Source organism: Rosa chinensis, chromosome 1, assembly GCF_002994745.2.
Source record: "Rosa chinensis cultivar Old Blush chromosome 1, RchiOBHm-V2, whole genome shotgun sequence".
NCBI lineage: Eukaryota > Viridiplantae > Streptophyta > Magnoliopsida > Rosales > Rosaceae > Rosa > Rosa chinensis.
Window position 1 is genome coordinate 2271872 of NC_037088.1, and position 19199 is coordinate 2291070.

Consider the following 19199-nt stretch of genomic DNA (forward strand, 5'->3'; position numbering starts at 1 on the left):
TAACCATTAACCAAGATGCCAAAATAGCAAAAACAAAAACACAGCAGCTGTTCATGTCATGTTCATGTCCTTGAATCCAATCCAAATCATCCATTTTATTTTATTTTTCATAAGCTTTACTTCACATACATAACCCAATGGCCACAACCACAGTGACCTATACAAACAACCCAGAGACTCAGGCTTCACCCTCTGTCTATACTTGTTCTTCATCTTCTCATCAAACTCTTTAGCTTTAATTTCTGCAATTTTTTCAGCATTGGCCATGGGCTCCTCTTGAACCTTAGCAAGCCGCTGACTCAACTTCTTCGTCGTGGCCTCTCGAGAGAGAGTAGAAGGGAGACGTGGGTTATGAAACATAGGTGAGAGTAGAAGCCTACGAATGAAGAGAGAAGTGAGATTTCGGAAATCATGAGAAACGCTATACCCATTGAAGTTGGGGGCATTTGGAGAAGGATAGTGGACACTAGAGATGTGACAGAGAGAATGAAGAGGATGACATTCCAGCGTGCTAAGAGGAGATTTGGGAAGTAACAAGAGCTCCTAAGATTGGATTTTGAGGAAGATATTTTCTGACTTTCAGGTTTGAATTGCTTCAGAATCTGAAATGTGTTTTTGGTTTGTCCAAATCATCCATTATCATGAAGCAATAACCCAAATCATTTATTATCAAAAGTAGAGCAGAGAGTGTAGTTTCACCGATGGCAACCCTTGAGGAAATCCTAACACACCGCTTAGTCGCCGCTGCGATCCACCTCCCTCGACCCGCCTCACCCGACACGCACCACCGGTGTCTGGCTTTAGGTCAGTCTCACCTTAACCTAATGGCCTTATGCAAAGACTTCAATGCCCAACACAGAAGCACAAACCCGATACTCCCATGGCAGTGACCATTACGGTGTTCAAGGACAACACTTTCGAATTCACCGTCAAGTCGCCGCAGGTGACATGGTATTTGAAGAAGGCGGCGGGGATTGAGTCCGAGATAGGCTAGTCGGGGCACGCAGTGGCGTCGATGCTGTAGGTGAGGCACGTGTATGAGTCGCGAAGGTGAAGCAGTCGGATTATTCAGACGGTGACGGTGGGGATTCAATTGGTGAAGGACTTGGAGTGATTTTAGAGGCAGAAATTGCAATTAGAAACCCTAGGTTTATTTGCTTGTTTCTTGATTTTGGGGCAGTCTGTATTTTCTTTCTGGGAAGATTGAGATCGAAGCAACAACTAATCAAAGGAAGAAGAAGAACAAGATGAGGAGGAGAGAGAAAATTGTAAAAAATAAAAATAAAAAATATGGGGTCGTTTAAGTCATTTCATGACACTTTTGGGGCCCACATGCTTGCCACGTCACACATCTAACGGAGCCGTCATCAAAATCTTATAGAAGTACCTCATCGATAGTGAAATATGGGTTCAGGTATCACATTGGTAGCACTGAGAGTCTGGGTATCAACTTGATCGGTGCACAAGAGTTGAGGCACTGATGGTGCATTTTTCTCTATTGTAAAAGATATGAATAGAAGCCCTCGTTAAAAAAAAAAAAAAAAAAAGTTTGAGTTGGTGGTGGGCTGCTTTGTTAGGTTGTGTTGTTTTGAGCCCAAAGATTAAAGGCCGAGGTATCCCCAAACGGGCAACAATGGAAAGTGTAGGGAAAACTACAAATTAAACACTGGAGAGTCGGTACCCTTCTTTTTCCTCTCTCCCCAAACAAAGACCCTCTTTCTTCCATTTCAGGATTAATCCAAACCTAATTTTATCCCGGCAAGCCTTATTCGGTCCCGGGGTTTCCCATGAAACCCTGCAATCCCAATACCCAACAACCCTTTTCCGTCCCACCATCAAATTCCTCCAAACCCTCCTATATCGCCCACTAACGGAAACCTCTTCTAGGGTTTTGCGATTGGGGGCCGTTTAGGTTTCGGACAATGGGGAGCGTCGATCGAGTCGACGATCGGACCTTTAGGGTTAATTTGACCGGCGATTCAGTTATTAAGCTGAGGGACAGCGTCGGCGAGAAGCTTAAGGAGTTTATGGGGATTACACCGATGACACTCTTGTGGTACAAACTCGTTTCTCCTTGGGTTTTCGACTATTTGTTTGGATTGATTTTTTTTTTTTTTAAAATTTCGGTAGCTTTATATCTGTGAATTTCGATTTGACTTGGCCTTCTAGATATATTCCTCACTTTTATGATTTGTTTTGGTGATGCAATGGATTGTTTTTAGTGAACTTTGGCTAGGCTGTATGCCATCTTACACATGTCCGAAACATTCCTATTCCATTTAAGGCAGGCATAGAGAGATTGGAGATGCTTGAAGTTGCCATCTTTAACCACCCGTGTTTTTTTTTAATACAATCTAGATTGAACTAGTTGCATTTCAGTTAAGATAACTGAGAGACGATGAAGGGATTCTTTAAAGCATTTATGCCAATTGTTTAAAATGTGGGCTCCAAGGTATGAGTGCGGTGGGGGCTACATTTATAGGTTTAGGTGTATGATTGCATTGCTTGGACCTTTTGACATGAAAATTGTTGTGGCGATTTTTCATGTGGGGGTAATCCTCTTGAGCATTCGCTTGCAAAGTTGCTTATGATCTCCCTCTCTCTCTCTCATACGCTGATTGTCATTGCTGAGGAGTATTGTGGATGCCAATATGATGTAATTTTATACTTCTCTGGTGGACTATAGGCAGTTCCTCAGTTCACGATAGTGGGGGTGGGAGTTGTAGGGGGGTTTCACTTTATTATGTACCTCCTGACTAATGGCTTATACGCTAACTACTGCAATGAACTTAAGCATGCACTTGAAGGTTTGAAGCGTGTCCTGGACACACGCATTTCTTCTATTCTAGTTCTCATGCTCTGGGTCTAGGGACAGAAATCTGAGGAGAGCGGTAGAGGGATAAGTGGAGATAAAAAGATAGTGAATAGATATAACTTGACTTATTTTTGGCTGACTAGCTTTGTAATCTTATCCATCTCTCTTCCTTTGCGCCGCTTTTTTATTTTCTTTTTGAATTATTCTGAGTTATTTTTGTGGTGCAATTTAACTCTTAATGTAAATTCAGTTTGAATTAAGGTGTGGTTGATTAAATTGGGTGCATCTCTGTTTAACATCTATTTGGGTTATGCTTTGTATTTGATTTTAATTTCTTCATAAGACTCTTGATAAGTTCTGCTAAATGTGGTTCTTGCTTTTACGTTACTTGTTTTTGATGTTGCATTTTGTATAAACCCATTGTGCTTCCTCTTCCTTTTGTTCTTTCTATATTTCCTTACTCGTGTGTAGGGTCACCCTCTTGGTCTTCTTTTTGTATAAAACTTATGTATGGAAGTTATGGTACTTGAATTCTAGTTTAATTTTCCAACTTTCATTGCAGGAGTATGTAATTGTCCTTTTAAAGAATGGCAGGCGTAAAGAAGAAGCGAAGAATGAGTTGAATGTCTTTTTAGGGGATGACAGTGATTCTTTTGTTTCTTGGTAATTCCTTGCTCTCAAAGTTAAGTTCATGGATAGTGCAGGTTCACAAACCTGGCTCTGTTAACATACTCTAGACTACTGTTGACTTGTTTAAAATTTCTGCCAACAGGTTGTGGGATCATCTGGCTTCAAATACCGATTTGCATGTACAACCTCAGGATTCTTATATGGAAGATGCAAGTAAAAGGAAATCCTTATCAGGGGACGAAACAGGAAAAAATGATTCTCATCATTTGGGTTCTGCGCCAGACAAAGTTAAGTCTAACAAATCATCTAGAAGCCGGCACAACAGAGAATGGAGAGGACTAGCGAGGGATGCAGCTGAACCCCCTCCTTTTCTAAGCTCTGAGCTTGGAAGTGTTCATGTAGAGGAAAAAAGTCACAGCAAGGTCAGTCGTGCCAAATCTCCTTCCCTGCAACCTGCAGCTCAGAGGAAAAGGATTCGGCCTGATGAGCGGCAGCATTCAAAGGTTTGGATCTGTGAATTTCTCTTTCATGGTATTCTTGGGTTAATTGCGAGTAAACTTTAATAATCTGATGTGTGGAGCTTGCATCTGTTTTTGCTTAAGTGACATAGAATTTATGTTATCTTTGTGAGTTTTTCAGTGTGGTCTGTGGTGTACACTGAATAACTTGGTTATTAATTTAGTCATGGCTCATGAATAGCTTCTGATACAGATTTAGTCATTGAACTTTATTTTTTTCTTGTATTTCTTTTTTCTAATTTACTTAGGAGTATTCATTTTGATATGTAGCACATCTGAAAATTAACGACTTTTGAAGTATGGTCTAATCACCGCTTCAGTCATCATTTTTTAAATGGAAGCTAAAACAGTATCTTTTCACCCTTCTTCCATTGTTGATATCATGCATTAGTTTGCATTGGTTTTAATATTAATGACTTTTATTGTGTATAAGGTTTTAAATGTTTACAAGTTCATCCTGTGCATTGATTTGCATATTGTTTTTGTAAAAGATGTCATTTTTTAGTTTGGGCCCTCTGTTTTTAATCTGCCAATTTGGTCCTCTTGTTTATCTCCATTAACCAATGCGGTCATTTCTGTCAATTTGGTGTTGAATCGTGCTTGTGAGGAATTGAATAGAGAGGTAAAACACGTGAATGAATTTGGCTAGAGGTAAAAGCATATGTGACGGACTAGCTAAAGGGTAAAAACACAAGGAACCTTACGTGCACAATTTATAACCATTAGAAACTCGTGGACTAAATTGGCTTAATTGAAAACACCAACACATCTTTGTGAGGTGAAACACGGACACCAAAAAGGTACTAAACTTCCATTTGGTTATAGCTTCTACTTCCCCTCCGTACCCGCTTCATAACAGAGATTTAGCCATATCTATGATGATGTTGCGTTAGAGATTATCCTCTCAGCTTTTTTAGTGTAGAATTCTGAATTAATGCCCTTCAATTATTATCCAACTTTATGATTCTATTATCAATTTTTGACAGAGGGAAGTAGTTTCTCAAGGGAATATTGATGCCCCGCGTCGGCTACTCCAATTTGCTGTCCGTGATGCGCTGACAACTTCAAGGCATTCCAATTCAGCAACAGAGCCCACCTTGAAGCGTCTCCGTTCTGTCGTTTCTACGTCCACTGGTGACTCATCATTGGTTGATCCTCCTCGGCGACTTCAGTCTGTTGCGAGAGTGCCAAATTCCATGGCAACAGTAATGAAAGCTGTTGCAGAGGCTGCTGAAGATGTAACAAGAGTTAAATCTTCAGGAAGCGTGTTTGATCGACTTGGTCGTGGCATGGATGTCTCAGAGACGAGTGGGCCACTCGCATTGTTTAGAGAAGCTGCTACTGAGGATGTTGACTATGAAGAAATTCATGAACACACCCGATCGACATATCTGCAAAGAAGTCAATACAGTGGGCAGTATGTTGGGAACAGTATGTTAGATAGTGAAACTGGCTTGCCTTCTGATTCTGTTTCAGACAATGAAGGGTTTGATGATGTCAATGTTAAGGGGCGTAGAGTCGCTGATGTTTCTCAAACTGGGACATCTGGTGGTAACAACGGTGACAATTCACTGATGGTGCAGTACAGTGTAGCTAAGAATGGTGATGATCTAAGGCGGATATCAACAAACAAAGATCAGGGTCAACCTACTGCACCTGCAAATAATTCTCACAAGATTGTGAACATATCCGTGAATGTCAATACTTGGAAACCACCCCATTTTCAGGAGCCAAGGGAGGTAGCTGAGCTGGACGATTGGAAATCTGTACAGGATATTGAAGCAAGCGCTCCAAATTCTGATTTGCTTTTAATGAAGGAGAACAGCAACCCTGTGCCAGTTAGTAATGGAAATGTAAGATGCCTGGACCTACATATACTCAGTTTCTCTCTCTCTCTCTCTCTCTCTCTCTCTCTCTCTCTCTTGTGTTCTTGATTACTGATTGGCGTTGAATATGTTTGATTGATGAACAGGCAAATCCTGCCGCAGATTCTCAAAAGGTGCTTTCATCTTCTACTGGTGAGTCTTTCAGTCTAGTAAATATAGTTAACTGTCCTTTTGTTTTTCTCCGTATATCGTTTAATGAGATGATGCTAGTATTCTCCTTTGCTCTGTCTTTCCTTATTTAGTGCGTCTACTCCTTATCAAGCCCTCAGACAATTGGTTACCATCTTGATTTCAGCAACATGGATTGATTTTGCTGATGTTTTTCTTTTTTCTTTTTTAACAGATCGTGCAGGTCTATATGCTGCCGGTCGTCCTTTGGAGGATGCAGATTCACGAACTATCTTTGTTAGCAATGTAAGAGCTCACCTCCTTGTTTTCTAGTTTTTGGAGTTTGTATTGGTTTCTCCACTTTTAAGTGGTAAATATGTTTTTATGTATATACAGGTCCATTTTGCTGCTACGAAAGATAGTCTTTCTAGACATTTTAACAAGTTTGGTGAAGTGCTAAAGGTGGTGATACTTACTGATGCAGCAACTGGACAACCTAGAGGGTAAGATGGGCAGTCTGATAATTCTACTTAACTTCCCAGCTACAAGGCTTAACCATTGCTTTTATATGGGGACTACATATTCATTCTTATTGCTGAATAACATTTGTTGACCAGGTCGGCTTATGTAGAGTTCATGCGAAAGGAGGCAGCAGACAATGCATTATCTCTGGATGGCACCTCCTTTATGTCACGGATCCTTAAGGTAGTCACATTGGAATTGCATCTTTCATAGTTTGTTAGAAAGTGATGGCTTGGCAGAAGTGTTAACTTATGTATCCTGAAATCAAACCTTAGCAGCATGGATATTCATAACACCCCATCCATTAAATATTGGACCATGTTGTGGGAATCCATACTTGCTTTTTTAAATTTCTGTCTTAATAGTTATCTGGCAAGTGAACATTTTATCATTAACGTATCAATATTGCAGGTCGTTAAGAGGAGTGCAGCCCACCAAGAAGCCGCAGCTCCTGCCATGATATGGCCACGCGTAACCCGTAGTTCTTCATTTACCACTGCCAGGTTTTCTAGGGCACCATTCCCAAGAGGCATGACAGGTGGATATAGGCCTCGTGCCTTAATCAAACCAGGTGCCAGGAGCATGCAGTGGAAGCGGGATTCTCAAACCACTCCTGGTGAAAGTGGCACTCCAGTGTCTGGCATGGCTGCTCCCTCACCAACAGGTCGTAGTCTCACCTATGTTCGAACAGAAGCTAAGCCAGCGGGCAATTAGTTCAAAGATCTTCTTAAGAATGTCAGACGTAAGTTGCGCGATGAATGCTCAATGTTAGTTGGAATCCAGCAAAATGGAGTACATTATTTTTGTATATGGTTGAGAACATTGTTTCAAGGAAGGTCCAGAGTGGTGAAGGGAAAGGTTTCACTAATGGCAATTTTTTTCCGGTTTATTCTTTGATATGGGGAGAAAAGAAGGTTTGGTTATTCTGCCTTGAGGGAAATTATTTTGGATCGAGTGACCAAGTCCTTGGATGTTTCTTCCGGAGATATACTGTTTAGGACAAATCTGTATAGGGCGGGCGGACAGTGGATGATTTCTTTTTGATGGATGGATAATAATATCTTTTAATTTGTTTAGTAAGTTTTGTATTCTCATTGAAAAAAAAAAGATAAAAAAGGGAAAAAAGTAAAGATGCCTGTATCTGCATCAGCAGACTTGATAGTATTTGAGGTAGTGTACTTCTTTTCCAAATCAGCTGTTACTACTCGAGCTTATAAGACCTTTGAGCAAAATCATGTTCGTTTTGTTGAATTTTTCATTTATGGAGAAAAGAGGAGACTAGAACGAGAAGTCACTAAAACAACCCAAGTCTTATTCATCTGATTAAAAGAGAGGGCACTAGCACGTGGGGCAAATTCATAGTTACTAAAACAACGGATGAATAGAGGAGACTAGAACGAGAAGTCAGTAAAACAACCCAAATCTAATTCATCAGATTAAAAGAGAGGGCACTAGCACTTACGACAAATTCATTTGTTGGGTTACTGGCTCAAATTCTGTTAACTGTTTTTTTGTTTTGTTTCTATCTGTTAGGTCTAGGTCACTTGGTCAGTTTAGAACTGACTTGGGTCATTCTGAGTCAGTTTAGAGTGACCCAAGTCAGTTTGAAAACTGACCCAGACCTAATGGGTGGAAACTTATGTTTGTTTCTACCCGTTAGGTCTGGGTCACTTGGTCAGTTTATAACTGACTTGGGTCATTCTGAGTCACTTTTTGAGTCAGTTTAGAGTGACCCATGTCAGTTTGAAAATTAATCCAGTGACCTAGACCTAATGGGTGGAAACAAACATAAAAAAGCATTGAACAGACCCAGTAACCAAATGACCTAATTCAGTGACACAACGGGTGAACTTGCCTGAGTAATGGCTTCCACCAAAAAAATTTACTTTTATGCTTAAAAAGTATCCGAAGGCCCGAAGTTGTATGGCAGCTTCATAGCCTCAAATAATCAAATTATTGGATGACTTTGAGACCCACCCCGCCCGGTAGTTGACCTGGGAGTCGGCATATCAACGAGTATAGACGTCAGACCGGAAGAGAGAGAGAGAGAGAGAGAGCTGAGAACATGAACATATAGCTGAAGATAGAAGAAAGTAAAACCTTTGGATTGATTTCTATCTTCATTAATCTTTACCTTTAATAGTTTTAGTTGTGTTGTTCCATTTCAATTCAGCAAAATCCGTTCACTCTAACAAACTATGGTGTTGGGAGAGGTCTTTCTCGGGGCATTCCTTCAAGTGCTGCTTGACAGGTTGAGCCCTAGGGCGATCATCAACTTTGCAAGCCTACATGGTGCGAGTGTGGACAAGAAGCTCAAGAAATGGAGTTCAACGCTATCTACAATCGGAGCTGTACTTTATGATGCGGAGGAGAAGCAACTTACGAGCGAGGCTGTCAATCTGTGGCTGGATGATCTCAAAGACTTGGCTTATGATATTGAAGACATCTTAGACAAGTTTTCTATCGAGTTATTACGACGCAGAGTCAAGGAGCAACATGGAGCTGCTACCATAAGTAAGGTACGGAGCCTAATTCCCCAAGCTAAATTCAACTTCCATATGAACTCCAAAATCAAGGAGATCACCGATAGACTCCGAGACATATCTGAACGAAAAGAATCGCTTCGTTTGAACGATATTGGGATGTCTAGTAATCATTATAGGGCATGGAAAATGCCACCGAGTTCGTGTCGACCGGATGGACCTGTGATCGGAAGAGACTGGGATCAAAGCCAGGTTGTTGGATTTTTGTCCGTAGCCGAGCCTAGTGCCATCAATTTTCATGTTGTGGCCATTCTTGGCATGGCAGGAGTTGGAAAGACAACACTTGCAGGACATGTATTCAACAACGATGATGATGCCATGCAACAGTTTGACCTTAAGGTGTGGGTGTATGTGTCTGATGAATTCAATATAGTGAGAGTGACAAAGGCAATTCTCGAATCAATTACATCGGAGCACTGTAAGTTGAAGGAGTTCAGTAAAGTCCAGGATAATCTCAGTAAGGAGTTGACGGGCAAAAAGTTTCTCGTTGTTTTAGATGATGTTTGGGATACATGTGACTACGATATGTGGACCAAATTGCAATCTCCCTTCCGTGTCGGAGCACTAGGAAGTAAGATACTGGTGACAACGCGCCATGAATCAGTTGCAAGAATGATGGGAGCCATACAAGTTCATAATTTGAAGTGTATATCAAGTGATGATTGTTGGCAGGTATTTGAACAACATTCATCCTTGAACATTAACAACAGCAGACCACATAATTTTGAGTCTCTTCGGGACAAGATTACTGCAAAATGCAATGGATTGCCGTTGGCTGCAAGGACGCTTGGTGGACTTTTACGGTGCAAAGAAATTGGTGAATGGGAAGAAATATTGGACAACAAATTATGGAGTCTATCAGATAAGAGTGGTATTCTCCCAGTATTGAAACTGAGCTATCACTCTCTCCCTTCGAACCTAAAAAGATGCTTTGCTTATTGCTCAATACTTCCAAATGACTATGAATTCAGTGAGAAGCAGTTGATCCTTCTATGGATGGCAGATGGTTTGATACTGCATCCAGAACAAAGTAGACAAATGGAAGATTTGGGTGGCGAGTATTTTCAGGAGCTATTATCTAGGTCATTATTTCAAAAATCAAACAAGGACAGTTCACAATATGTTATGCATGACCTCATTAGTGAATTGGCACGGTGGGCTGCAGGAGAAGTTTGTTTCAGACTGGAGGACAATGTGGATGATAACATGCAACATCTTAGGTGTTCTCCAAAAGCTCGACATTCTTCTTACATTTCTGGTGAGTTTGATGGGATTACAAAGTTTGTAGCCTTTTCTGAAGCCAAACGTTTGCGGACGTTCCTGCCATTTACACTTTCAGAAAATCCACAGAATTACTTGACCTGTAAGGTTACTCTTGATTTAGTGCCGAAATTGCAATACTTGAGGGTCCTGTCTTTCAATAGCTACCAGATAACCGAGCTACCAGATTCCATAGGTAAACTGAAGTATCTACGGTACCTTGATGTTTCTCACACGCCAATAAGGAGCTTACCTGAATCAACAAGCACACTTTATAACTTACAGGTATTGATATTAGAAAGTTGTTCTCTTTTGGAGGCACTACCCACAAATATGAGGAATCTCATTAATTTGCGTCATCTCAGCAATTCAAGTGTACATTCGTTGAAGGGAATGCCTATGCAACTAGGTCGGTTAACTAATCTGCAAACACTTGCTGATTTTGTTGTGGGTAAGGGTAGTGAGTCGGGGATAAGAGAGATAGGTCCTCTACTGCATCTCCGGGGGACATTACACCTCTCAAGACTGGAGAATGTGACTGATGTTGAAGATGCAAGGAGGGCTGACTTAATTAGCAAAAAAGAGCTTGATGTCTTGCTATTACAGTGGCATGAGTTGAACGGCACGGGAGAAAGGGAAGCAGATGTTCTTGACATGTTACAACCTCATAGAAAGCTAAAAGAACTCACCATACGGCGATACACTGGTGAAAAAATTGCTGCTTGGGTGGGAAGTCCTTCATTCACTAGCATGGTTCTTGTAAACTTGGAAGATTGTAGTAAATGCAGATTCTTGCCACCACTTGGACAGTTACCTTCTCTCAAGGAGCTTTTTATAAAAGGAATGTCTGGAGTGGAAAGCGTGGGTTCTGAGTTCTATGGAGAGGGTAGCTTGCCGTTTCCACTATTAGAGACCCTTTCATTTCAGAATATGCAAGGATGGAAGGAGTGGATTCCTCTTGAAAGACATCAGGGAACTAAAGATTTTCCTTGCCTGAAAAAGCTTTCCATTTATGCATGCCCCAAACTGGAGGGTGTGGTGCCAGAGAACCTTTATTCATTAGAAGAGCTTGTGGTTCGTGAATGTGACCAACTGGTGGTTTCAATTGCCAACTATAAAGAACTTTCCGTATTATGCATCCGCTATTGCAAAGGGGTTGTATACAGAAGTGTGGTTGACTTTCAGTTATTATATTTGGAGATAACTGGCTGTGAGGAGCTAACATGTTCATTGCAGAATGAGGATGGATTTCTGCAAAACCTTATGTCACTTCGTCATTTGAGTATTGAAGGTAACTCACATCTTGTTCAATTGCAACACCTCAGATTACTACAAGAGCTTCACATTGATAAGTGGCCAAGCCTAGTTTCTTTTCCATTGGCTAGTTTGCCACCTTCTCTTAAAGATATAAAGATTCGAGGTTGCGATTCTCTTACTTATTTTGCAAGATATCAGATACCGCCAAGTCTAAGGAGAATAGAGATAAATAGATGCCAAAATTTGAAATCATTGGTGGAGGATGAGGAGGCGATAGGGGGCTCTTCATCTTCTTCTCCTTGTTTGATTCAGGATGAGGAGTCCTGTCTCGAGTATTTGAGCATATGGAACTGTCCATCTTTGATATCTCTATCATCCAGAGTCAAGCTACCCAGGGCGCTTAAACACCTTCAGATACATACTTGCAGACGACTGGAGTCAATAGCTGATGCATTACATGATAACATTTCTCTCGAGTACATTCACATCTGGTATTGCTCAAATCTCCAATATTTACCAGAAGGTTTTTACCACCTCTTCAATCTTCAGAAGATGAGTATTTACGGTTGTAGAAGTCTTGTTTCCTTCCCGACAGGAGGGTTCCCAAGAAGTCCTTCCAACTTGAGAGAGTTTGAGATCACCAGTTGTGAGAAATTGGAGGCCTTACCCAAAGGCATGCACAACCTCAACTCTCTTGAGATATTAAGGATCCCCTATTGTGAAGGTTTCACTTCCTTCCTAGAAGAGGGGTTGCCTCCTAACCTTCAGTCTCTTAAAGTTCTGAATCTCAAGAGTTGTAAACCACTCTTCGAATGTGGCTTGCACAGACTCACATCTCTTAGAGAGTTGTGGATCAGTGGTGAAGATCCGGAACTGGTTTCCTTTCCACCCAAGAAAGAGATGGTGCTTCCCAAATCTCTCATTAAGCTCATCATCGAAGACTTTCCGAATCTCAAGTATCTACCCAGCAAAGGGTTTCAGTCCCTCACATCTCTTAAAAGACTCTATATCTGGAGTTGCCCCAAGCTACTGTCCTTTCCAGATGAGGGCAGGCTTCTTTCACTGACACAACTTAGTATCCGTCACTGTCCACTGCTAGAAGTGAGATGCAAACCAGGTAGAGGTCAGTATTGGCGCTCCATAGCCCACATCCCTTACATATGGTTGGGAGACAAGAGAATTCAAGCTCCGTGATTACAACTGATACAAGAGAAAACAGTTGGAATCTGAAATTGTAATATTCCCTTCCAGCAGGTAATTCCAGTTCTAGAGAAATCAAGATTATTCAACACAAGAAAGTTCCTTGCTATTATATATTACCTGATAGATACTATATCTTCTCCATTTTCAGACATGTTTTCAGAGCTTGGTGCACTTCAATGCCATTGTAGCTGCAGAAATCAGGTACAGTTGCTTAACTTCTTTGTATGTTGTGAATTGTGACAGCTGTTCCATCAGGGCAACTGCATTTACATTAATAAAACTTTATATTAATTTATTTTTGATGAATGCAGTAAAACCTTTTTACCTTCATGAGTTCAGCAAACTAAGGCAGTATTTTACAACGACAACAGCTTGGAGGTCAATATTTGATTTGTTTCTACCCAAATGTGGGTTATAAAGGGTCAGGATTCAGGAGACTCAGCAGTCGATCAGGACTCAGACTCCCAAAAGAAAAAAAAACAGAAGTGAGGATAAGTTCTTTCTCATCTATCATTGCTGTTACATTTTTGCTACAAAATTAGAACTTTCTCCCGCATCATCTACTTAGATCCAGAGTGTGGTGTTTCAACAGCGTATGACTTGATATCGTTGAAGTTAGTTTGAAAATGTTCTGATGTATTTAGCTTTTCATTGTAGACCCTTGAAGGAGTAAAGCAGCATGGAAGTTAGAGAATTGTCTTTCTAATGGAGCCTTCTGATGGCGAAACTGCCGTGGAATATATTGAGTTGTTGTTCAAGATGATCAATTCCGAAAATGCTGGCATTTCGGAATTTTCGGTGATTCGGTGATTGTGCAGGAATTTCTGTGTACAACTTGAAAGCTATTTACTTAAGAAGTGGGCAAAGTTGAGTCTCTAGAAAGCAGCCTGCATACTAGCGTTTGACATAGATTCTACCTTCACATGCTTATAGAGCAAGGACAGAATTTTTGGGGAAGTACCAAAAATGCTGGTCCAACTGTTATCGGTCATAAGCTGCTAGTTCATCAAATACAATTTGCTTTTATGAACTCTTGAATTTCTTATTGTTATCTTGGCTTGGTAGTGCTGAAGGAAATAGTGGATCAATGATTGCAACAAAGATATTTTGGGTAGTCTTCTGCGATTTCACAAAACCAGGGGGAGGAGACACCGATGCATATATGGATGATAAACATAATGTTATATGTTTTTCATTACTAAAATAAGAAACACCATATGTTTTTTACTGTCTTTTTTAATTTTTATTATACTTTTCTGGACATATCCAAAGTGATGCTTTTAACTGGAAAATCAAAATATTCCATCATTTATTCTATAAAGACGGACGTACTTCTTGAGTTCTTGGGTTATAATCGTTAGTTACTTGCATTTCGTTTTGTTCTTGCTCATGTATTGCCTTCTTTTGTGAAGGACAGAACTTGATCTCAAATATGTTCTTGAACAGCTCTGCAATGTTCTCAAATATATTCAATCCACTTCTCAACTGTGTTTTGTGCATTCCTTTTGGACTATGTTTTGCGGAACACTGCCCAAACAGTTCTTACAAGAATTTATCAACAGTCCAAATATGTGAGGCTTCTCCTAGTCCACAGCTTTGCCAGTTCCAAAGGCATTAGAGTCCCAAATTTGTTAGCAAAGTGAAGAAACATCAAAATTGAAATGCCAAGTAGCCAAAAGCATCTAGACAATATGCAATGTCAATCTCCATAATAATCCTATCACAAGTGATGAAAACAATCTCATACAAAAATCAAGTCAACTTGTAAGCAAGTTGGAACAAAACTCCAGCTGACAAACCAGCAATACACAAGACAGAAACCCCACGAACCCGAATGAAAAAAACATTCAAATCCTTTGCAACCTGAAGAAGAGTCAGAATCTGCAGCCTACCTTGCTCCTCCATCTTCTTAAAGAAGTAGATTGGCTTCAGAGACTGCCTCAACATGAACGCCAAAGAGAAGGGAAACCCGAATGCCAAAAAGCTCTGAATTGATACTTCGGGTATTGGCGAAGACCGAGTCATGTATGAAATGTAAACTCCAAGGCCGAGCTGAACCAAACCCAGAACAGCCACAGTCCTGCTCAGACTATACATGTTCTTGGTCATCACTTCAAGGACTGTTCTGGTCTCATTGCCCAAATCAGAGAGGTCTCGCTCCACAGTCGGTCCTTCGATTTCTTGGTGCTTGAAATTTGGGTTTTGACTTGGGTACTGACTTGGGTTTTGGGGTTTCTCAGATTCTAATGAACCGGAGGTTGAAAGAAATCTGGGTCTATTACCCGACGGCCATTTAAATCTGGGAGTGCTCAATTGGGTAAAACCAGATTGAAATTGTTGGGTTTTGGATCAAGAATCGAAGAAGACAAAGATGGATCAAAGGCCAAGCCTTTAGTGGATTTTTCATCAAAGGGTTTTAGATTTGGTGCTGTTCCTTTGTAGTCTTTGAAAATGGAGTTGGGGTTTGAAGTAGATATGAAAGGGTTTGAGGGTGTTTGTGAAAAAGTGGAATTGGAAGAGCGAGTGATGAAGGGTTTAGGAGTAGGGTTTTGGAGCTTTTGGGTGATGAAGTAGCTAGGTGGAGGATATGGAGGAGAACGATGAAGAAGAGTGAGAGGGTCTTACGAGCTTTGAGCTGAATCTGCGAGAGATGAAGGCGGCAGCCATTGTTGAAGAACCAAAAATTGAGAGAGATGAGATGATTACACTTCAATGAACCTAAAACCACAACCGCCAACGGAAGCCCCTGAGCGTACCCTAAAATATGGTAGCACAGATGCAAATAATCTTCTGGTGGGGGACATTTCTTAAAAGCTTTCAAACTCAAAAGTTGAAGTGCTTCATCACAGTTTAACCCAATAGCCTTGTATGTAGCATCAACATCATGCGCCTTTAACAACTGAATATCTGTGGTGGTTATGATGATTCTACTCCCTGGACCAAACCAGTTGCGACTTCCAGCCAATTTCTCTAATTGTGTCAACTGATCCACGTCATCAATAACAACAAGCACCTTTATTCTACACAACCGCCTTTCTATCATAGCAGCTCCTGTGTATTCATCCTCTATATTTTCAACTTTTGCCATCTGGATTTTGGAAAGAAGTTTTTCTTGTAGAGAAACTAGGCCATTGGTTTTAGACATTTCTCTAACATTGGAAAGAAAGCAGGTTATTTTGGTTTGATTGATACAGAGTATGTTGGAGAGTTGTTAATAACTGGTGAGACTTTATATGACCCACAAATGAAGAGGCCCGGCCCAAATCAATTCAATAACCCACATTGACCTCAATGGGATACTGCAAGAGCAGAAGAGAAACACAAGTTGAAGCAGAAGAAGCTTGCAAGAAAGGTAACATCTGAAACAATAAGGTATGACAGCCTCTTTCTCTTTCAATTCAAACATACTTCCTTTTCTTGATTCTTACATTCACGTTTCAAAAGTTCATCCTATTGTCATTTCTGGGTTTTCCTGTATTAGGTCATTTACAATCTTGTATCATTTTATGTATAGTGGTTTCAGTTTCACCCGTATCAAATAATATTTTCTTATAGTATATATTGTAGTAAATGGGAGGTTGGGATGGTACTTGTCTGCTAAATGAGGTCCCTCAAAATTAGTTCAATGATTTTCATTAACTGCAAAAAATAGTAGTTTTCAGTGTTAATTAAAGAGTAATAATGTTACGATTGGAAGATGCTACAGATACTCAGACAACCCCTTATTTTCTTTTGGCCGCAATCAAGAATAGAGCACTGCACCAATCAGCTTCTTGTTGCAGAGAAAAGGGGTGAATGCTACTCCAATCTCCCACTCGCATTTCCATTGTTTTGGCACCCTTTTGTCATTGAAACTCCTAGTCTCTCGCCAAATTCCTGAATCTATAAATAATATGCCAGTGTCGTGTTCAAGTCCAAAAAACTTGTAGCTGTGTGTTGTGAACAACTTGCCTCGGGGTATGCATTGTGTTCAGTTTTTCTATGGATGACAACTTCAAAACTATTAAGCTATGGTATTCGATTTTGTTACTTTCTTTCGGCCTTCCTCCAAAAGGTTTGTCCATTCCATGAGCTAAAACAAAATTGATACACTAGATTACTTCGTTGCTATAAGGAGAAATTGAACTACTCTCCTTCACTCCTTGTAATACCCCAAAATTCTGTTTTCCATCAATAAGTCTTGCATTTGAGGAACTTAAGTTTGTGCCAAGTTTTATTTGCAAAATTTGTTACGATTTGCCATTTTAGTTTTTAATTTAAAGTATTTATTTTTCTTTACATTTGAACTTTTCTTGAGTAATGATTTTCTCAAGTTTAGAAATATTATCTAAATGATACTAAGCCCAGCCCATTCTTGACATAAAACAAAAGCACTTGTACACCGATCTTTTCACCTGTTTTGGGAGATGATCGATTATTTTAGCCTCATTCCTTCCTTTTTCAGTATTCTCTTACCCATGTTCGTCAGCCAATTTTCATGCTCGAATACACCTAGATCCGAGCCTTAGATCGAAAAACATTCTTCATCAAAGTTGTTCTTCATCGTCGTGTCTATAACATATCCGAAAATCAGCTCAATCGGATTTGTATTGAGGTCTGTACATAAGTCTGAGTAGTGGTTGCTGAGAAATCAGCAATCAGCATATCTCGGGTTCAATTATTCATCTTCTTTTCCAATTCGAATCGGTTAAAGTGTTAAGAAATTGGTAGTGTAAATCCTTGGACAGCAAACGTGAAAGTTACTCAAGGGGGAGATCAATTGGAGCAAGCTGCTGAGGCCCATGATACTGCAAAAACCACCTGATAAGCTTGAGGTAGGGGAAAAATTGTTTTTAAGCTTTAGGTATGCCACACTCCCTTCCAATTGTTGATTTTACGAAATGACTTTCTGTTTTGATTTGGAAAGTTAGAGAGTTGTTTTTCATTGACTTTCTGTTTTGATTTGGAAAGTTAGAGAGTTGATTCTCTGGCAATCTCTTATAGTTTTCAGCTATATGATGTTTATGTGGTTTGAGAAATTGTTGATATTTTCATGTTCAAAGTGAGCTTCTTTTAAAGTCGTTTCAAGAAGGCATAGAATGATTTTTGAGACAAATGCGATTTCGAAAACGATTTTTAAAACCCCTACTGGGCATTGTTTATGCTCACCCCCGTCTTCCTCAAAACCTTTTCAGGTGGCTCACTCTATTTGTAAATAGCTTCTGGTCTAAAGCTAATTTTTGGTGGCATTGCTACGTGGAGAATCCTCTTGACTAGGAGAGATTGTGGGTGAACTTTGTTCATAATTTGAGAAGTTCTTGCAAAGGCTAGGTTGCTGTACGTACTTTTGACTTAATATCACTGGTACCTACTTGAGGAAGCTTTAGGTTCTACTTACATGGGATGTGAACAACCAAATGGGGTTGTAATGTTCATTGTAACCTTGTTGTAATCCTACGTATCTTTTGTAGAATCGCTGTAAATCTGTATGTAATTAGGATTTTATTTAATTAGGATATCCTGTAATTATGGAAAGATTGTTTCCTATTACAGTTAGACTACTCCTTTGTACTTGTATATATACCCTCATTGTGGGATAAATAGAATTATCGAATTAACCTTGAATTGAAGTATTCTTTTCTACTTGGTATCAGAGCCAGGTTCAATCCTTTGAACTTGCCTGCATCCTTTGAATCCTGAATCCTGAATCCTGAATCTTGAATCCTGAATCCTGAATCCCAAAGCACACCACAAACCGCTGCGTACCACCACCATTAAAATCAAGCCATCCCTGAATTTTTGAAACCCTAGAAAAACCAAACCTAAAAAAAAAACAAACAAATCCCAAATTCCTCAATGGCCGTTCAACGCCGACCAGGTCCTCCTCCAGGCTTCTCAGGTCCTTCTCCACGCCGTCCTCATGACAAACCAAACCCATACGCAAACAAAAAATGTGATGTCTGTGGGGAAGTAGGTCATACCAAGGAGCGGTGCTATGAAGTGATTGGCTACCCTGATTGGTGGGATTTCACCAGGAAACCGCGAAAGAATCCGGGCAAGGCGGCTATTGCTACTACAGAGGAAGAGCATCTCGACAATGCCTCCGCTAATGTAGCGCAGTCAGGTATGAAGGGTAAGGCTACTTTGAATAATACATGGATAGTTGATACAGGTGCATCTGACCATATGACCAATGACCCAAGTCTTGTGAAAAACCTTAGACGTTCCCCTCAAGACATTGTCTCTACTGCTGATGGTACTCCAACTCCGGTCACCGGAGAAGGTTCTATTGCTTTATCTGATCCTTTAACCCTTGAATCTGTCTTAGTTGTTCCATCACTAGCTTATAATCTCTTGTCTGTTGGTCAAGTTATTTTAGCTCTTGCATGTATTGTGACCTTCTATCCGTCTTTCTGTGTGTTTCAAGACATTCTGACTCGACGGATTCTTGGTTATGGTGTTAGAAGGGGGAAATTAT

The 19199-nt window shown here is 40.2% G+C and overlaps 2 protein-coding genes and 1 long non-coding RNA gene across 3 annotated transcripts; all 3 read left to right on the forward strand.

The window, feature by feature from the left end:
* Positions 1–1641: 1641 nt before the first annotated feature.
* LOC112193274 (nucleolin 2) lies at positions 1642–7673 on the forward strand. The gene is given in 10 exon segments (XM_024333350.2): positions 1642–2025; positions 2028–2056; positions 3378–3478; positions 3588–3948; positions 4950–5816; positions 5936–5981; positions 6193–6263; positions 6354–6460; positions 6575–6662; positions 6891–7673. Coding segments are annotated over 10 exon segments (2076 nt in total). The 5' UTR covers positions 1642–1922; the 3' UTR covers positions 7194–7673.
* Positions 7674–8633: 960 nt separating this feature from the next.
* Positions 8634–12174, forward strand: LOC112198194 (putative disease resistance RPP13-like protein 1). The gene is made up of 2 exons (XM_040518427.1): positions 8634–12030; positions 12135–12174. The coding sequence occupies exons 1-2, from the start codon at positions 8678–8680 to the stop codon at positions 12172–12174; spliced, it is 3393 nt and encodes a 1130-aa protein (XP_040374361.1). The 5' UTR covers positions 8634–8677.
* Positions 12175–17144: 4970 nt separating this feature from the next.
* LOC112178211 lies at positions 17145–18065 on the forward strand. The gene is made up of 3 exons (XR_002927418.2): positions 17145–17336; positions 17470–17556; positions 17917–18065. It is a non-coding gene; the product is annotated as an uncharacterized LOC112178211 (long non-coding RNA).
* Positions 18066–19199: the final 1134 nt, after the last annotated feature.

Coding starts and splice junctions, on each gene's coding strand:
- LOC112198194 (XM_040518427.1), top strand. CDS start 8,678: ATGGTGTTGGGAGAGGTCTTTCTCGGGGCATTCCTTCAAGTGCTGCTT. Junction 12,031..12,134: donor CTCGAGTACATTCACATCTG/GTATTGCTCAAA, acceptor CCTTCCCGACAG/GAGGGTTCCCAAGAAGTCCT.